We start from the raw sequence: 20,712 nt of genomic DNA, 5'->3' as shown, positions 1-20,712 counted from the left end.
GGAAAGGGGAAGAGAAAAATTTGCCTGAAATCCCGAATCTCCCACGGAGTGCTCTCCTTTCTGTACCGCGTGATCTAGATCCCTGGTTTTAATCTTCCTTCCATGAGGATTCCGTCTTTTTTCCCCGTGCCTCGCGAGGACAAAGAAGCGGAGGAGAAAAGGCATGGAAGAACCGAAAACGTGAGCCGGGGGTGGCTTTATCGGCTTCTGCTTCGCCGTTTACCCCCGAAAAGAAAAACAGCGCCTCGTCCTGCGAACTTTCGAGTCCTGACACAGCGCGAATACATACGGAATATATTCCCTGGACGGTTTCTTTTCCTTTCCCCTTTCCTCCCCCTTCGCCCCTTTTACTCCCTTTTTCCAGCGGACGTTTCCGGAAAAAATTACACGCCCGCACGGTGGAATAATTAAAGATGATTATCTGCCCGGGTCTGGATCCTTTCAGCGTTTCACGCCACGTTCCACTAGCGATGCGAAACATTCGTAGAAATCCCGGATTTTTGCTCGCGATTAATCTTCCGGAAGGAGGTAATATGTGTTAGACGCTATTCAACCCGCTGCCGGACGGGAAATGTGCGAAGAATTTTTTCCCCTGTTCCCTTCTTTATCCACAGCGTTCGTAAAAAGTTCCCCATCCTCGGGGATTAATCTTTCATCAAAATTTAGCTACCGTTTATTTTTTCTCTCTCCCATTCTCTCTCCGAGTTCCCTGCCATTCGTTCGGATACATTTTTCAGCGCGACTCCCTCTTTCTCATTATTTATTCGTCCTTCCTTCCCTCTCGAAGCCTCGCTGTAATCCAAAATGCATCGATCCGGGAGACACGTTTTCCCACGAAAATCGCGCTTCAACCCCTAGAAGCCGCTATAATATGAAATCGAAGAACATCCATCACGTCCAATACTCTGAATCCCTAACTCCTTCTATACTCGCTTCTTTCCCAGACTTTTTCAAATTTTCAACAAATTTTTGTTAATACGTTCCGTGCCTAGCCGTTCTTGCTCGACGTGATCTCCAGGCCATTTGTTGTTTTGGCTAAAAATTGATACATTATCACGCAATATGTTATTATATCATCACAACTGTAAAAGTCAATCAGTTGGAAAATTTTCGATTAATAAAAAGAACTAGAAGAGTAATGACGTTTTGTATCGATTGCCTCCCTTGCTTTAAAAAAGTCAACCATTACGTATAATTAATAATTATCGTATATTTAACAATTAAACAAACTTATGTGCGTTGTTCTATGCTGCATTTGGTATAATGCCTCATTCCTTTAGTGGAAATATATTTTTTCCAGAATTAAATTTGTCATAATATTTTCAGCTCACTAAATAAATATATCTGCGTGTACCATTTATGGTGCACATGGTCTGAAGATCAAGTTTAACCCCTTGCACTTTTTTCGTTGCGGGAAAATAGTAATTCGAAGACTTTCTGCCATAAAGTCGACGATATTTTTAAAACAGTAAATAAGTCATATGCAAATTAAGACGAATTATTTTACTTCGATATTGCACGTATCGTTGGGTAATTTTAAATTTGATATATTAATTAACATTCATCTTTAGAATCTGATTAAATGGCGACTGTGACGTGTCTCTCGAGTACAAAGGGTTAACATGTACCACAAATGCTACACGTGGCACATGTACCATATATGTTATTGGCAGGTAAATTCCTATACATATCACTGTCTCCATCGTCGTTGATTTTTTAACCCTTTGCACTCGAGAGGTGATCTTCATTCACCATTTCATAAAATTTGAAAGATAATATTAATTAATATATTAAACTTAAAATTACCCAACGATACGTGCAATATCGAGGTAAAATAATTCTACGTCTGAATTTGCATATGATTTCTTATTTACCGTTTTAAAACAGTTATTGTAACAGTGTGCGAGGTATCGAAATCAAATAATTCTATAATTCTATTATTATACAATTCTTTATTTACAGCTCAGAAAGATATCGTCAGTTTTTTAGTAAAGAATCTTTGAATTTCTACTCTTCTCTAGCCAAAAGATCGTCGAGTGCAAAGGGTTAATTTCTACTCTGGAATGGAAATTTTCTAAAAATTTCCAAGAAGATGACACGGTATCCTTGACTCTGAAACCGCCCTAAGACCCGCGATCTTATATAAAATTCAAAACGCCAGACAATGAGATGATGCATCATCGAGCGCACGACCATCGCGTCAGATTCATTTCCTCCACGTGATTCGTCTCGCATCGTAATTGGATTCTTATCCCGATAAGGATCATCATCGAGGCCGTGTTGCCCTCGCGAGAAAATGTCGCGAGCGGTCTTGCTTCTCCTCTTTTGTAGGAGTAAATATACGCGAATTCGCGATCATCCCGACAATAAGAGTGTGCCAAGTCCTTCCATCGCGGCCGAGCACAATGCGAGGATCCTTTCGAATTAGCTTCCATTTCGATGCGATACGTGCCACTCGCGGATTGGTCCATCCGGCGATACGTGCGCGAATAGCAGCTTTAAAGTTGTCGGTGACGTACGGCGAACGGACGCAAAAGGTAATATTACCGTAAAGGTAATATCACTGGAGATTGCTGGCTAGATTGAATCGGAGGTTAATTCTTCCCTCTGCCAACCGCGGATAGCGACATAATAGGGATGTATAGCTGGCGAACAAGATGGCCGACTTCTTCCTCAAAGGGAACTCGGCAACTTTGTTTTTCATAAACATAATTACGTATATTGCGAGAATATCGGGTGCTTTCTCTAATATTTCATGGAATAACGCGAAAATTAAAGTGCAAGACGCGTATAATTTTTTAAATTCTTTGCGTGAGGAAAATCTGAAAATAAATATGGTAAACTAACCTTGTCCGTTCTTTTTAGTTTTCCTGGAATCGATATTATAAAGTACAAATACGAAAAATTTAATAGCTATAAGGAGAACATTCTTCCTCGATTATTATTACTATTATTTATTATAGCAGAAAGTGTGCGTGTATATATGGCGACGTTGGAATATACTCGATCTACGTTTAGATAAAACGTAAAGCCCACTGTTACAGTTCTATATTTAGAAAATCGAAGATGGTAAAATATTTTCTTTCTCTCCTGAAAAATTGATAAAATTGCTAATAGTGACGAGGGTCGACTTTGATATATGTACTTTTTAATTTTTCAATGGGAGTCTTCTCGAATATATTTCTGTCACTGATATACCGAAGGCAAGTAACAAATTAATGATTATCGATATCTCTAAAATGGCGGTAAATTTAAACGCTCGAATGCGCCACGAATCAATTACAAGTTTTTTCTAATTTATGATACATCGAAACGATAGAAACGAGTAGCACTGGTATCGTTGTTGTATTCTCCGTTCTTTCGTCACCTGTCGTTTCACAATTTCCCAGAGTCGTTAAATGGCGCGGAGGCCCTTCGACGCGAAGATTCGAGCTGCCCCGTTCCACCCTGTCCCCCGGTCGTTCTCCCGTTGGAACGAGAACCGGGGTACTTGGAAACCTGATCGATTCCAATTTAAAGAGAAATCGGCGTCATCCGCGCACCCCTAAAACGAATTCTCCGTCGACTGGAGATTGCCTGGCCGGACTTACGAACCGCGGAAGACGACGTCGTCGCAGGGATCCCTGCTCGCGCGGACTGACAGATCGATCCCCTTCGAAATAGCTGGAAGTAAGCGGACGCCGCGGTTTCTTCGATGAAATTCTCGGGAATTCTTCGCTGCCACGGATTTCGTACGTCAGAGTTTTCAGAGGGTCGAGCGTTTTATTCCGCCACCGGAGCACCGCCGTGTTTTCTTATTCACCCCCGTGCCATCCTTCTCCCTCCCCGTTGCTCTTCTTGCAAATCCTCTTGACGAGGAGCACGCTTGTTTGCCTCCTCTGGCCCGTTCGTCCTGGCTTATAGAAGGACAGAGAGCCCCGGGATGATGAGTCCATCTCCGAGTATCGAGAGTAAATCGTGTTTGCACACCTTGTCCGTCTGCCTCCTTCTCCGAGCGTGCGCTTTGCCTCGAGTGTCTCCTGTTTCCTGCTTTCACGTTCTTTCGTTGTCGCACTTTCTTCGTCTTACTCTTCATTCAGGCAATTTTTTGACCAATTGCTCAATCGGTGATTTTATTTCATTCGTTTCGAACAGGAATTTAATTGTGTAGAGACATGGGTGGTGGTTAAATAATATAACTATTTATTAGTAATAAAAATGGATTGACAATGTGCGGTTACGATGAAGTCTACGAATATAGATAGATCAACTGTTATTACTACAACTACAACTTAAGATTACAGCTTGATTCCACAACACAAATACAACTAAACGACTTACAACTCCGTTCTATAGACTCCTCGAAAACTCTACGCAAGAACTGTCCGCTAACCATTTTTGCCTTCTTTATATATTCCCCGAAAGCCTCCCCCAATATGACCAAATATGGTCATGCTGAGGGCCTGACGCATCGCCGGGGTTTTTCCGACCGACCTGGCCCTCGAACCCTCGGCGACCTTCCAACCTAAAGTCACCTATACACGAGGTGAAAATTCTGCGATACTACAATTGTAAACTGTCCTCTGAACTCTGGATTAACACTAGAACTACCGATCTTTAATGGGCAACCTAAACATAGTTGAGCATAGATAATAGTAATTTCAGTAGTACGGTGAAGGTAAGTAAACACATTAATTACATCTCGATATGAATGGACAATTTTTTAAAGACAAGTATATATTTTTAGTAATTAAAAAGAGGAAAATTCCGAGACCAGTCTTTTTAACTGGATTGGTAGTTCTAGTGTTAACCTTTGCACTTGGTAATCTTTTCGTTACAGAAACGTAATAATTCGAAGATTTTCTGCCATAAAGTCGACGATATTTTCAAAATGGTTAATAAGAAGTACAAATTAACCCTTTGCACTCGATCATTTCGCTACAGAAGAGTAGAAATTCGAAGATTTTCTGCTACAAAGCTGACAATATTTTTTCGAACAGTAAATAAAAATTCGTATAATAATTAACACGTAGAATTATTTCATTTCAATACCTCGCACACTGTTACGTTATTTTGAGTTTAATATATCAATTAATATCGATCTGCGAAATTTTATTAGCTGGTGACTGTGAAGATCACCTCTCGAGTGCAAAGGGTTAATTGTGTAGCGACCATCATTCTCGCCCTCGTCACTAGATGGATTCCCGCATGTCCTCGGAAAACTCCCAGTTCCTATATATATAACATCCCGTCTTTCCCATAGTCCCTTCTAGCAATGCCAACCTTCGAGGATACCTGTGACCAGCCGACATTCAAATGATGGTGGGGGAGGGCCCCCGCCGTCGAGGACTTTCCCGCAAGTCCTCGGAAAACTCCCAGTTTCTATATATATAACTTCTCGTCTTTCCAATAGTATCCCCAGTGTCTAAGGCAGGGCCTGCTAAGCAAGCCTTACCGATGAGTCCGCTAGCAGGCCCGGGACGAAACGCATCACTTCCTTTTCCTACCGTCCCTTCTAGTTACGCCAACCATGAGGATACCTACTACAGACGACTTTAAACGATGGTGGGAGAGGACCCCCACAATTGTCAGACGTAGAATTATTTGAACTCGATAATCCACGCGTCGTTGAGCAATTTGAAACTCGAGATATTAATTAACAACGATCTTTAGAATCTGATTAAATGGCGACTGAGAGTCGGCTCTCGAATTGAGAATCGATCTAAATATTCACTCGTACACAGTTATAATTTATTAATAAATTATCACCACCGTCGATCCCTACAATTTCATCAGCAATATTCTTCTTGATGAATAACAATATCGAGAAACATCGGACAGCTACTTGCTATTTAACGCTGCAATGTGAGATGAAAGAAGCGAAATTGAGAGTGAAAGAAATACGAGGTTCTCTTTGTACCACCCTATATTATCCTAGATATATCTCGAACGCGTTACAGTCGCGTCTTTCTTTCAATATTTTCCGCATTTATTTCGAACCATGCCTCACCCCTATCATCCCTGAAATTCCTCCTACCCACCCACGGTCTCCGCTGTTTTTGCACCCCTCGCTGTCCCCTCTGTCTCCTATTTCCCGTCACTTTTTACGCGTCCTTCCCTTCTTCTACCCTTTCGCTCGTTCGCAGATACCCCGGCCTCTGTTCCACCCGACTCGCGCAGCCTCTTGTACGTTTTCGTTGGTCCTCGAACGCCCTCCCGGCAGGCCTTTCTTTATCCCTAGCATTGTTGTTCCTCCTCTCTCGCACCCCCGCCAATCTCGCTCGCTACCGCTTCAACCCTCTCCGGGCTGTAGAGAGAACGACAATGGGGAGAAGATATCGCTCCGCGAACCGAGCACTTCGACTCACTTTTTGTATTTCCCACCGACACTCGCGGGTATCGCCATTGCGTTCGCGATCGGTAAACGTTCTGGTCCGTGTCGCTGTTTCACCGTTCGGATGTTAAGTCGACGATCGCGTCGACGATTATGTCACGGGGACGATGATGGTTTTATAAAAAAAAAATTATAAAACCAGGAAAGCCAGGAAAAGCTTGGTTTCCTGTGACGTATTGGAGAAGTTGAAGTTTAACGCGTGGTGGATGTAAGAATTATGCTCGCTCACTGAGATGCGGTACTCTTATTTATTGACGGGATGGTACAAGAATAGTGGAAGGTATGTAGCAGTTTACAGAAGCTCGTCAAGGTTTGGTACTTGGGACAGCAATCACAGAGTAAAGGACCGAAATTGGACTTACTCGGTCCTCTCTGTCCTAGGAGATTTTTAAAGGCTGTCGAGTGTGTATGAGGACAGGAAAAAGTCCGCCAATCCTCGCACGGGAAAGAACTATATTTACGCGGGAAACACCCTCGCGAGGGAAAATCGTGGTGACTGAAAAGGGTCATAAATCGAATAGTGAAACTAACTGCTAGCTTGCAACCGCACTGCCAAGTACCAGACTAATCCTCGGAATGGCATTGGCTATCGTCAATGCCTGTTAGCCTGCAGTGACTGCTGTTAAACATTGGGCCTTAATTTATCCGGTCCTCTGACATAGGCGTAGTGACGAAATCTTAGCCGCCATAACCGAACGAGCCTCTTTATTCCTTTGCGGACGGAGCGGTTTTGAGTAAACAGTACTCTAGGGCCGAGCTGCTACCAGGATAGTCATTTAAAACTACCAGCGCTCATTTCTGCTTAACACGTTAAGTGCTCAGCCTATTTTGCTTGCCGTCCCACTCAGGGTCCATATGATGTGGACCACTGGCAGCGGGCAAAGTGTTCATAAAACTCAGAGATACTGTACCAATTATTGTAACAGGAATTCCCAAACGTTGAGTCCAAAGATGGCGAAGAATTTAGCACCAAAAGGTAGCACCTTTTGGTCCTAGTTTGGGCCGGTTCCTGAGATCTGACCAGGCCCGAATGGAAAGTCTAGGGCTGATCCCTGGGGACCGGCGTGGCACTTGACGTGTTAAACGCGATTTTTGATCATAGCGACGCTGACATTAAAGATATAAAACAGTCCACTACTTAGTTTGGGACGTGAGGGTCCTAGGACCGCAACGGCAGACGCATATTTGTGTTTTTTGGTCATAGTGACGCGTTTACGTGGAACACGTTTACGCGTCCATCGGCCAAATTGATGGCTTCCGCAAAACGCATGTTTTGCTGCTCGTCCGCAAAGGGTTATTGGGATTTCGTAGGTTTATATACAATTTGAAATAGGACATCCTTAACACTTGACCACTGCCTAGGTTGGTTGCTTGGTGGTGAAAAGAAGATGCAGCTGTCAAAGCTCGTCTAGAGACAAGAGTGTTATTGCAGAGTCACAATTACGTCGACGCGTGTTAAATCGAAGAATAACGGATTCCTGAGAATTAGAATGGATGCCGTGCTACAGGGGTAGATTTTATAGACTCGACTGGGGTCGTAAAATGCCGGACATAACAAGTGATACATGGTCAGCGGAGATTTGAGGAATCTAGGAGCTGGGTTTCGCACTCGTGTAACGTTTAGTCGACTTATCCACCTGCTGGGTCAGATCTCTGGGTATTATTGGATAACTGTTCGTAAGTTTCCACCGCGAAGTTATCGACTAGTTAACCCTTTCGATCGCTCGACCGAGTCATTTGATCTTATAAGTACGTTTGAGATAATTGAACATATTTAAACATATTTTCTTTCGCAAGAAAGATTTATAATTCTTGCATTTATGGTTTAGATTAGGGTACACGTACAAATTTCTTCCTTACCTGGACACAGGTATAATCGAAAATGTCAATACAATCGAATATTTCAATCAAAAATCTATAGAAATTTAAATGGCTATAGCAATTCAATAGGTTTCGATTCGTTCATATAAATTTTTTAGCTCACCACGATATTAGTCAAAAATGTCAATACAATCGAATATCTGGATCAAAAACCACACGTAGTTTAACCCCATTCTTTCTCAAATCTCTTTTCATCCCTACTTTCCTTGCTCTATTATTTATCCGGGTTATTCTAGCAGCCCCTACATTTAAGATCGAACCGAGGTACTTTATTCCAGTCATAACTCCTTTTCCCTAGTCCGTGAGCAAACGAAATTCCCATAGTGGGGACTTAAATTGCAAATTGACCGAAGAAGCTAGAAAACAAGGACGAACGCTACCACCCTTGTCCTTCTCCCTCGTCCACCCTCCACCCTTCTTTTTTCCCTTTCATGCAAATCAACTCGACTTGGACAGAAACGGAGGGGGAGAAAGAAAAACTTTGCAGGAGTCTGCCGGTTCGATTCGAGAGCCAGGAAGGAGATCGTTAAAAATGTTCGAGTTAAACACGCTCGCGAAACTATCGGACAAATTGTTTCCCTTTCCTTTTCTGCGAAAGTTGAGGCAGACAGGACGACGACACCGATGGTGGATCGGGAAGCACGGAACTTCGTTAGCGACGCCGCGCTGAAACTGCATCAAACTTGTCTACTTTCACCTGCAGCTAGTTATTAATACGAAAGCATGGTAAATATGCACCGTAACGGGAACAGTTCCGGGGGAACAGTAATAATTTCATTCTGGTTCGAGCGTCTCCGGTAGCATTAATGTTTCTTCCTTCCGTCGCCATTCTTGCGCTTTCCTCCGCGGCGTTATTTACCAGCGTTGTTTAAGCAAGGAAACGCCTCGCGATCCCCCGACGCCGGCGTATTTAATTAAAATTATTTTTACAAACCTTTCGCGCTCCGCTCCGAGCTATTAATGTTATTAAATCGCACGCGATGGATGTTTCCTCCGATAACACGCTTCTCATTCCCGATATCGCCTTTCCTTTCCCGTTTCGTTGCCATGGCGGTCACTCGAGACCGGAAATTGCTCCTTCGATGAGGCCATCGTGGTCACCAGTGACCGGAATGCCCCAAATGTTTAACCCTTTTACTGCCGAGCCACGATATATCGTTGAACGTGTAATACTGCCGTCGTGAGAGAGCCGTGCCCCAAAATAAACTCACACCACGTTAAAATTGGGTAAGTTTCATTTTAAAAGGGCCATTTTACTGCAATTTTTCTTTCCTTCGGTATTGTATTAATTTAAATCGTCTACTAAGTGTTATAGCAAAATTGCCAATTTTATTTTAATTTTTGAATAATAAAAATAATATCTGTAACCTCTTGGGGGGTGCAGATTGCACTCTTGTGGAAGCTTGGAGATGCCATTTGTCGCGAGTTTAATTTCATGTTCACTTCTGTACCAATTCTTACTTAAGATATGTATCGAAATCGAAATCTTTATAATCGTATAAATTCTTTTTATGGGTCTTTATCAATTTTCGAAAGACAAATACGAATGATTATTGATTAAAGCTATTCCTCGTGAACAAAGCGTTTTATAAGCACGTCCCTTGAGTGTTATATTATGTATAATTTGTTTGCTTTTCTTTTATATGTGAAATTTTGTGTGAATGGGCTACGGTCCGAGTATGAATAAAATAATAAAAATAGTAATAATAAAATAATAATATATAACGGACATCGACTGAATAAGGTGTAAAAAATATCGGATGCAGCGTTAATTTCGATATATATTTTATATTATTTTCGAAATGTATTAATCCTTTGCACTCGAGAGGCGACCCTCGATCGCCATTTAATCGGATTCTAAAGATCGTTGTTAATACCTCGAATTTAAAATTGCCCAACGACACGTGGAATATCGAGGTAAAATAATTCTATAACTTATTGTTAATTTACACTTCTTACTTATCGTTTTGAAAATATGGAAAATGTCGATTTTATAACAGAAAGTCTTCGAATTACTATGTTTCTGTAACGAAAAGATCGCCGAGTGCAAAGGGTTAATAACTTAATAAGGGTTAATAAGCAAATTTTTTTCTTCGTGCCAAATTTCGAATGTTTCGAAATTTCGTAGTACGCGAAAGAACGTCGATCATAGCCGATAAATCGGAAGAAAATTCGTAACCATTGGATCACGACGAATGACTTCCGTTCGATTAGACTCGCCGTGCGGCGGAAAACACGGTGGAAACTTTTCGGCTAATTCGATATTCCGCGTCGGGGAACGACAGTCGATGGTGCCACAAATCTCGAGCGAAAACTCGTTGGCGCGTCTGGAAGCTTTACTTTCGAGGACGAACTTTTTCCAAGCGGATCCGAGGGGGTGGAAAGCGAGGCGGGGCTGGCAGTAATGCCAGACAGAAACAACGCGTGAAAATCGTGGACGTTTGGCGGCGAGCGTCGCGGAAACCGTTCGCCTCGATTCGCAAATCGATGCCGCGTTTAAATTCAAGACGCGCGCGGAATCGCGAGGCCTCGACTCTCGAATCCCTCGTTTCGAATCGCTCGCGAATCGGATTAGCCCCGAAGCGTGTCGCTCGCACGACCGTGCCGATTCTTTCCCCGTCGCTTCTTCGATCTGTTTGTCAACGCCGAACTACCGTGATCTCCGCTGTGTTTCCATCGGGCGACACGTAGAATCGGGAATGAGACGGTGACCCCGAGAATCGTAGGTCCTCCCGGGAATATACCCGCGTGAAAGAGGGTATTTGAAAATTCCGCTATACTACAAGCGTTTTCAACGAAACTTCCGATTTTTTATTCCCTAGCTTCCGAGACACCCGAATTTCTTGACATCGCTTGTGTTTAGTTATGAAAAATTTGTATCTTGGAAATCCGAAAATTGTTAAACTTTCGATATTCTATTTCACTGGCTTGGCTTTGAATTTTTGACCTTATGCTAGAGGAATTTAAATTTCTTAAAGAGGGAATTTTTAAAGTTGCAAAATTTTGTTTCGCCGACTCTCGTTTAAGATATTTTATCATCGTATTGCGATTTTCCTCTTTGTGGCTCTATCGTTCTTATTTTAGTATGTTTTGCTATGTTTTAATTTTACTATATTTCGCCATGGTCGTCAAATTTAACCTTTTGCACTTGACGATTTTGGTTAAAGAAGAGTAGGAGATCAATGATTTTCTGTCATAAAGTTGACGATATTTTTTTGAGCATCGAATAGGAAATCGTATAATAATTAATACATGGAATTATTTGATTTCGATATTTCGCACACCATTACATTATCTTAAATTTGACATATTAATTAATATCGACTGAAGGGCGCCTCTCGAGTGCAAAGGGTTAATATAAAGAAAGTGGAAAGCTTCGAATGGTGCTACCAAAGGTATTTTGATATTTGAAAAACGATGATCGCGGGGTTAAAAAACACATGCATCAACAATTTATCGTGAATTACTAATATTAAGTATATTCACTCGCGTTAATTCTAACTAATTTTTCCTCCACTGATTATCATTAAACGAATCGAAATCCACGTCCCAAGAGAAATGCAAGTAATCGCGATGATTGGATTAGAAGCATTTAATAATGACGAGCCATAAGAAAGATATTTCGCGATATTTCATTATTTCCATCAGCGAGATAGCGTGGAAGCCGGAACCAGGGTCTAAAAATAGAAGCAATTTGCATACCTTCACCTTCGTAGCTCCTATCTGCGACACGAGCATCGGAGACAGATAAAACCCGATTACCATAAGTGGTAATCGAACGTTCTATTTCTGCAAGGGCGTCACGTAATTCACGAGCACGAGGGAAAGAATCCAGGTTACGCGTCAAACGCCGGGGATCAATTTAGAAACTTCGTCCCAGTGACGTAGCATCGAGAGGCCCGGGAAAGAAATGGGACAACGAGAGCCCGGAGGAAATTCACCCTTGTACCCCTCGTCCCTCCCCGTAGCGCAGGCATGCCAAATCGGAAAGGTCCCCGAAAATTATGAAGTTGTTTTCCCAGAGCGACCCGGCGGAGCGAGCTTTTCAGGCTCGGGGGAAACAGACCAGCCGGAGGCCGGAGGTGGCACACGTCGGACCGAATTTACGAGGCGAATACGACTTCTTTGGAACACGCCCCAGGGGTAAATTATTTCTCCTCGGGGCCACCATTGTCTACCGATGTTGCTCTCGCGAGTACGTACCAGGCCGAATGTCTCCGAGAAGAATATCTCTCGGTCGCACCAACGAGAAACTCTTTAACCGTGTTTCTCTGTCTAATTAGACCTGATCTTTGGTCCGTGGAATATCGTTTTAACGCTTCTCGCGGCTTTCAAACGACTTGGATACGTGTCGAGGGAAACGACGCGCGGCGTCGAGATTGTGCGAGTGGTTTCGCGAGTATGAATAGTCCAGCGATGCTCTGAGAATTCATATGCGGTGTATTTATATATGTTTCGTGCGCGAGAGGACGATCTTATGGTTGGGGAGTGTTTGGTGATTGTTATGGGAATGAGTCACTTACAGAAAGTGAGTGAGATAGAGTAAGTACATATTATTAATGCGAGACAAAGAGGTATACAATGTAGAACAATTATAATTATTAATTTCATGTATAATTGTACATTGTCGTCCATTTTATTCACAAAGGTGATGGTTTGGTTACCAAAGTCGGTGTAAAATCACGACACACAATGGACACCCTTTCGCTACTACGGGTGATTATAGTCACCGACCACGAGATGCCCTCTAGGCACTATGGCTGATTATAGTCACCGGCCAAGAGACGCCCTCTGAGCACAATGGATGACTATAGTCACCGGCCACGAGATGCCATCTAGGCACAATGGATGACTATAGTCAGCGGCCATGGAACGCCCCTCTAGACAAGATGGGTGACTATTGTCACCAGCCACTAGATGCCCTCTAAATACGATGGCTGACTATAGTCACCGGCCACAAGAATTGAGTAAAAAGTTAAGACAAGTGCTACCGTTCCGCTTAGCTATTTTCTCAAAGAATTGCAAGCGTTATTGCGATGGTCGACTTTTCCTTTTTTCTTTTTATTTTTCTTCGAAAGTCTTGGCCCCGAATGCTAAAGACTGCACGATCGTAATGTTTCCACCATTGGCACGACGCTACGTCCTACGGGAGAGACTTCGCGGCGATGACCGCCACAGCGAATGGGTTAACCCATTTGCATCGTGGCTCTACTTAAGCTGCCGTGTTCAGGCATCAGCGACGTTCAACTGACAACTAGCCCGTATCACCGCGCGCGTATCAGCACCTACTCATAATGGCAGTTAAAAGGATTTTCACAACAAAAGTAAAACTTGTTAAGAATATAATGAACCGTTGTAGATGAGATGCTGACAAAAGGGATCAAACGTGATCTGTGACATATGAAGAATATTCAGTAACTGGTAATGGAAAAAGTCAGCTCGCGGATTATTCCGCGCTCGGTGATAGGCGACAGTCGTAGCTCGCGGAATATTCCGCGCTCGGTGATAGGCGACAGTCGTGGCTCGCGGAATATTCCGCGCTTGGATTGCAAATGGATTAAGTAATTGCTGTGTAAATCCAGTATATATAAAATTCGAATACCCGAAATCATCCAGTACCGAGAGATTTATTTATCGGTCCCCGATTAATAAAATGGGTACCATTTTCAGATATTTCATAGATCGAACGATTTTTAGCGACAATGAGTACCACTGTAAAATCGGTAAGGAACTCGAAATGGTTGGAAACTAGGCTCGATACAATCCGCTATTCCGGTTGACGAAAGATTTATTTATCCGATTAAGATAAATAAAAATTAATTTAGAACATAGGCTTCCAGATTGGGACGACGAATGGTAGAATTTGTCCCGGGTACCATTTTGAGATATTTCGTAGATCGGACGATTTTCAGTAGCAGTGGGTACCAAGATAAAATCGGCAAGGAAATCGAAATGGTTGGAAACTAGGCTCGATACGATCCGCCATTCCGGTTGACGAGGAGGAGCCATGAAACTTGGACAAAGTGTCTATCGATTCGACCAGGTCCTGGAAATCGCGAAGCGTTTCGCGTGGAACGCATTAATGGGTTTCGATGGGAAAATGGAAAGCATTAGCGACCGGCTGGAGGGCCGTCTTTTAATTCGCGCGAAACATATTAATACGCGTGATTAAATATTTACATGTAATAACGGGAATAATTCGTCGCCTGGGAAACGCAAGATGGACGGGTATAAAACACAAGCGCGATGAAACTTGGCAGAATGGGAGTCTTAATTGATCGCCTTGTTTAATCGGAACATTTCGGCTCGAGGGATCGTTACGATTGAACGCCCGTTCTACCTTTCTTTTTGCTCCTTCTGGTTCATTAAAACGAAAATCCGGTCAGTGCTCGCCCGTGGCGCTGTTAATTGATAGTGTGTTCAATTGTAGCGATAATTCCGGTTATTGTTTAAAATAACGCCAGTTTCGGTGAATAATGAGGCTGAGCTTAATAATTTGCATCCCGGTACGTTATTTGCATCGCGAATGTGTAAAAAAAAAAAATTTCCATATCTGAATAGCGTAGATACGAAACGTACAAATTATGGAATATCATTAACAGAGCGAACGGATAAATTCAATTAAGCAAGCTCGTACCACAATTTACGAAGACCGAAATAAATCAAACACAATTCACGAAGGTTAAATCTATCGGGTGTCGCTGATAAGTCCTACCTGAATATAGACTGCGCGTCGAAATAACTGATCATCGAGTGATCCTATCTCCTATGGTACTCTATCGTTAAGATGCAAAGAGAGAGAGAGAGAGTGAGAGTGTAGCGCATTCAGGTTGCATTTAATCAGAAGTCTTCTGCCGTTCTTGAAAAGCTTAAATGGAGTTAGGGGATATCACATCAAAAATATGAGTTAGGCGATATCACATTAAACATGTGGGTTAAGTAATATGATATCAAAAATGTGAGTTAGGTGACATCACATCAAAAATATGAGTTAGGCGATATCACATTAAAAGTGTGAGTTCGGCGATGCTAAATACACACTCGTGTAATGGAAGCAATCCCATAATTTTCGCTACGCTGTAAATAGGAATTCCACTACGTCGCTATTCCACATTACGTACGCTAAAATTCTTCAAAGCAATAATACCTAGCAACCCGCAGGATCTCGACAGCAGCCCTTGAGCGACAGCCGCCACCCTGCAGACCCTCTGCCGAGGCAAAGGGTGAAAGCAATTATTCCACTGGGACCCGGGAACCGGTAGAAACCACCGAAGGACATAATCTTGGTCGATGGTGCTCGCATGCTTGACCGATAGTCGCGTGGGCCGCGAAACAATCCTAATTGCGGCCAGGCGTTTTTCAACGTGGGCTCGGGGTCGATCGATCGATACCTTTGAAATCTCTCTTTCCCGCCCCGTCGGAAGATACTTGGGCAGGTCCTGGCTCGGTGCACGCGTTTCAAGCATACGGCCGGCAATTGGCTCGCGCGGCAATTGCCGGCCAAGAACAAAAGAGCCACGTCGGAGTTCGTTATGACAGTTCGTTAGCTCGGCAAATTGCCGGGCCGTCGTTAATGGGCGGTTGCCAATTATCGAACCGATTACTCCGCTGAATTATCCGGCATTCGTTCATTAGTTAACTGCAATTTTCTGTCGTGGCACGCGAGCACGCGCGACCGTAAACCGTTGATAGTCACCGCGGCGCTGTCCGCTCGGCGAGCTTATCCGTTCGCGCAAAATTACCGCGAGTTCCACGGGTCCGACGGTCGTTATGAAACTGTTGCTCCACAATCGGAACCTGAAACGTTAATTGCTGTCGCGGAAAACGCATGGGACGTGGTGTCGATAAAGTTAACCATTCCAAGACGTCAGCCTTGCTCGCGAATGCCCTGGTATGGTACGAGACGATCGCGACGTGGACGTATTCTGCTGTATGAGTTGCCAAGCGAAGCGAAATTTTAATGGGTGACTATTGTCACCGGTAGTACACTGCGGGTGACAGATGTTGAGTAGCTATAGTCACCTATATTATCGGTTGAATGTTGGGTGACTATAGTCACCGATAGTACACTATGAGCGTCGGACATTGGGTGACTATAAACACCGACAGTACACTGCGAGTTACTGAAATTCGGTGACTATAATGATCGATAGTACACCGTAGGTTTCACGCGTTGAGTGACTATAAGCACCGACAGTACACCGTGAGCTTCGAATATTGAGTGATTATAGTCACCAATACTACACCGTGAACGTCAAATATTGGGTCATTATAAACACCGGCAGTACACCGCGAATTATCGACAATGGGTGCCTATATAGTGATCGATAGTACACCACAGGTTTCACGCGTTGAGTGACTATAATCACCGACACCACGCCATGAGCATCGAATATCGAGTGACTATAGTCACCGATACTACGTCGCGAGCGTCAAATATCGAGTGACTATAAACACCGGCAGTACACCGCGAGTTACCGACATTGGGCGGCTATAATGATCGATAGTACACCGCAAGTTTCACGCGCTGAGTGACTATAAGCACCGATAGTACACCGTCGAATGTAGGCTGTCATGGACACCGCTGGTACACCACGAGCATCGGATAATCGGTTAACTATGACCACCGATAGCACACAGCGAACGTCAGACATTGCGTAATTATAGTCACCGTTAGCATCGAAAGGGTTTACGGGCCGGAAGGAGTTTCGAGGCTTACCAAGTCGATAAAGCGAACGTAAGTCGATGGTATTACGATTGGTAATCTGATTTGCTCGCTCACTGTTCAAGCTTATTGGTTAATTAAGGACGTAGCGGAATGACGCGTAGGAGGTTGCAATTAAACCATCTGGGTGGTCCATGGATTTCTCGGGACTAATCTGATTGTCCAACCGGACGCGAATGTTTTACGAGGCCGGTCAGGTTAGGTTAGGTTAGTTACGTGTTTGCACCTGTTGTAGTAAAATTAAATAGTGAAGTAAACACTACGTCCTAGCGATGTTGGGGTGATCCCTTCCCCTGCGTTTTGTCCTTTGTTTCTAGTCTTCCAAAGACGACTTGTGACCTGCGTGACCCTAAACAGGCCAGTTCTAACCGTTCGCCTGTTCAATAAAGATCTATACAGTTTTTCCACAGTTTCCACTGACTACTATTCCTCTGCGTCGTAACCCCTTTAACAGCACCCCCGCCCTCGAACCCTTCACCCTTCCCTGTGTCTCTAACGTACGATAGTCGCTTAATATGTCATACACACTCGGAGAAAATTCCGTCCTCGCGTAAAACACCTCGAATACGACCGGTTTCCAACCCCAAGCAGAACGGTCGCCATTCACCCCCCGTTCTTTCGATCTATCGCCGATACGCATAGAAATTTTCCGCTTGATCGCGCAGGCCGGCACACGCGTTATCGATAAATTTCGAAAGCCTCGTGGCATTCTTCGCGAAACACCTCGGAAAATCCTGATCGGCGAAGTTCATCGGTTTATTTCGACGATAAAGTCGTTTTATCGGACGTCGGGTCGAATAAAAAGCAGGCGTGCCTGAATAAAAATTCTGATATTCCATCGGCGTTCGCGTAGGTGAACGGTTCGATGGAGCTGGTTCGAACGTTATTAAAAATCGAGGAAAACGTTGTACGACAGAGTGAGAGAGAGGGGGGCACAGAGGGAAAAGAAGGAGGGCGAAACAAAGAACAAGCAGGGAAACACGGTGGAACGGGGATGAAAACGGGGGACGGGGAGAAAGGAATACCGCGGCAAAAATGTAAAGGTACATTATACGTGTAATTGCTTTATTATTCTCGAAACGTTTCAGATGCCGCGTAAATGGGATTTCGATAAAAGTGTCCCTGTTTTATCGTTTAACAATAACGACTCGAGTCTGGCTCGTTGCGCCGCTTCTTTCCATCGATATTCCATTTTTTTTCACTTCTCTTTTTCCTTTCTTGCCTTTCTCTTTTCCGCGTCGTATTTATTACCCCCCGTGCTTGTTTTAAATAACCGATAGCAGGCATCGGGGCGGATTGAAATTGTCGTAACGAGCATCGGTCGGAGGGTTGTACCCCGAATCGACAGGCGCGTCTAAATATTCGCGGCGAACGCTGCGGACGCCCACAAGGGGCGAAACGGGGCGGCGGGGGGTGGAGAGGGTGAAGCAAGCGCGGCCAAAGGGACGTTTATTCCGTTCCGAGGAACACGTTAACTCCGAGACGATCCTTGGTTTATCGCATAATCTCGCGGAGGGAATAAGAAGCGTCGGAAGAAGTTTGAGGCGAGGACTCCGCTCGAGGAAATCGCTCCTGATCCGCTGCAAACCGAACCTTCGGGGGGTCGTCGAGATGCGAATATCGCGTAAAAGCTTCGGGAATTTTTTCCTACCGATTCGCCCCGCAGACATACCGTGGAACGTTCCTATCGTGGTTGTTAAACGAATCCTTATTTCTGCGCCGGACTTGACGTAAAATTGCTGGAATTACTCGAATAACGCGAATGTCGTCGACGACCGGAAGAAGTGGAAATAATGGGCCGGCGGCTTTGGACTCTGCGAATCGTTTTCGAATTTCCCGGGCTCCCGGTTCTGCTCCCGATTATTCGCGACGATGAATTCCAGGGGGCATAATTAGTGGAAGATCGTAAATGATTTATGCAAAATTAATTACCGTGAGTCTGGTTGAACATTGGACTGGAATAATTTAAGACCCAACGCTTGAATTAATTAAGGTTATTGCATTCTTGCTTCAGTCATTGAAGATATGTGGCTGCTCTTGAATATATACTTATTCGATGAATAAATTAATTGTAATAGTAAAACCCTTTGACTGTCTCGTCGAAATCACGTGTTTCGCTTAGGTCGTCATGGGAGTATTTTTATTATTCAAAGCATATGATAGAAAAATAATTATAAATTAGTATGAAGCGTTTATTTTATTGGCAGTCACGGGTAACCACCTTGGTAACCGTTGACAGTCAACTAACTGTCAATTTTCATTCCATTTCTACAATTGTAAGTAGTTCAAGCACTCCGATCACCAATGACCACCATGGCGTCACAGGAGATACCATGGCCAGTCATATATGACCATCGTGGCAGTCAAAGTGTCAAAGTGTCTCGCATATATTTGCGATAATGTTTTATTTGAATGACAGTCTTCCTGAAATCTCTGTTTATTTTATTTCCTACATTTTCTATATTAAGGAGAGAATGACAATGTGTGTGTAATATTTTCTATTTTTCTATAAGGAGGGAATGATAATGTGTGTCTAATCAAAACTCTTCTATCATACTTAACACTAGATTTACGTAACCCTTCAATTTGACGGAAGGGTTGCTCCAATTATACGATGGTAACAAATTTAGTTAACTTATATTAAGACTGGTAATATAATATATAATTGTTTTTAAATTAAACCAATCGTTACGAAAAAAAGGCTCGTGGTTTCCTTTACCTGCCACTTTGACAGATGTCCTTAGAAATAGGTATACAGATAGCGTCCATAAACCTAGTGTTAAAAAGTCTAAATGGTGTTTCAAAAATGCGAGTTGAGTGTATCGTATCCAGGTTGCATTTAACACCTGGGGACCAGCGTTAGGCTCTACGTTCAGGCCTCGTCGGTCCGGAAGGGCCCACATGACAGCTGACTGTGACGTGAAAAGAACGGCACGTAAAACCGGCGTGACGTTTAACGCGTTAAACAGAACTCTTTTGCCGTATATAAGCGTGTATACCAAAATATAAGTTGGTATCTTATTGTTTCGCGTACCGTCTTTCAACCGTGACAATTCTCGAATCTCGGAGACAAAGATCCGAGCAATAAATACCGCTCTATTAATCGCACTCCTCGATCCATCTTTCTAGCCAAGAATTTCCTTTCCACGGAATTTAGTACCCCAGTGATCGGGGGTCTAAATCCTGAAGCCCGGGTAGCCACGAGACAATAGACCAGTCGCGAGCACCGATATACTGCCTCTGGACTAATAATGTGTAATAAATATACACCGGGTAGCTGGGATGAAATGAACGGAAGTAACGGGCTATTTCACCGACACGGATTAACGTTAAACGAATTATGATTGCAGGTACAAACTGGAAGTGGCTGGCAAGTCCCTGCCAGTATTGACGAACCTGGACAAAGGCCGATACGGGGTTCTGATCTTCGAGAACCTGAACAAGTACCTGCAGATGGACAAGTGGAATCGCGAACTGCTGGACAAATATTGCAGAGAGTACTCGGTCGGCATCGTGGGATTCGCGCCGTCCGGCGAGGAAAGTCTGGTCGGCGCGCAGCTGAAAGGCTTTCCTCTGTTCGTGCACACTAATCTCAGGCTGAAGGTCGGTTGAGAAAGAAATCAGATATCGTGAAACGTGACTGGAATCGCAAAATTAGTATCGCTCGCAATTGCATTACCATTATGAACTTAACCCCGGAGTATAGCGTTGCATCTACCTACTCCACTTGCTC

At 43.6% G+C, this 20,712-nt stretch overlaps 1 protein-coding gene across 1 annotated transcript in view; it reads left to right on the top strand.

Annotated features, from left to right (window-relative positions):
* sfl (N-deacetylase and N-sulfotransferase sfl) overlaps positions 1 to 20,712 on the top strand; it is a 244,551-nt gene that overhangs the window by 205,975 nt on the left and 17,864 nt on the right. Inside the window, exon 4 of the mRNA XM_017907071.1 lies at positions 20,330 to 20,582. Coding sequence (XP_017762560.1) covers positions 20,330 to 20,582 — 253 coding nt within the window. The remainder of the gene's footprint in view (positions 1 to 20,329; positions 20,583 to 20,712) is intronic.

Source organism: Eufriesea mexicana, unplaced genomic scaffold, assembly GCF_001483705.2.
Source record: "Eufriesea mexicana isolate 0111107269 unplaced genomic scaffold, ASM148370v2 scaffold47447484, whole genome shotgun sequence".
NCBI lineage: Eukaryota > Metazoa > Arthropoda > Insecta > Hymenoptera > Apidae > Eufriesea > Eufriesea mexicana.
Note: the sequence above shows the minus strand (reverse complement) of the source record. Positions and strands in the feature narration are given on the sequence as shown.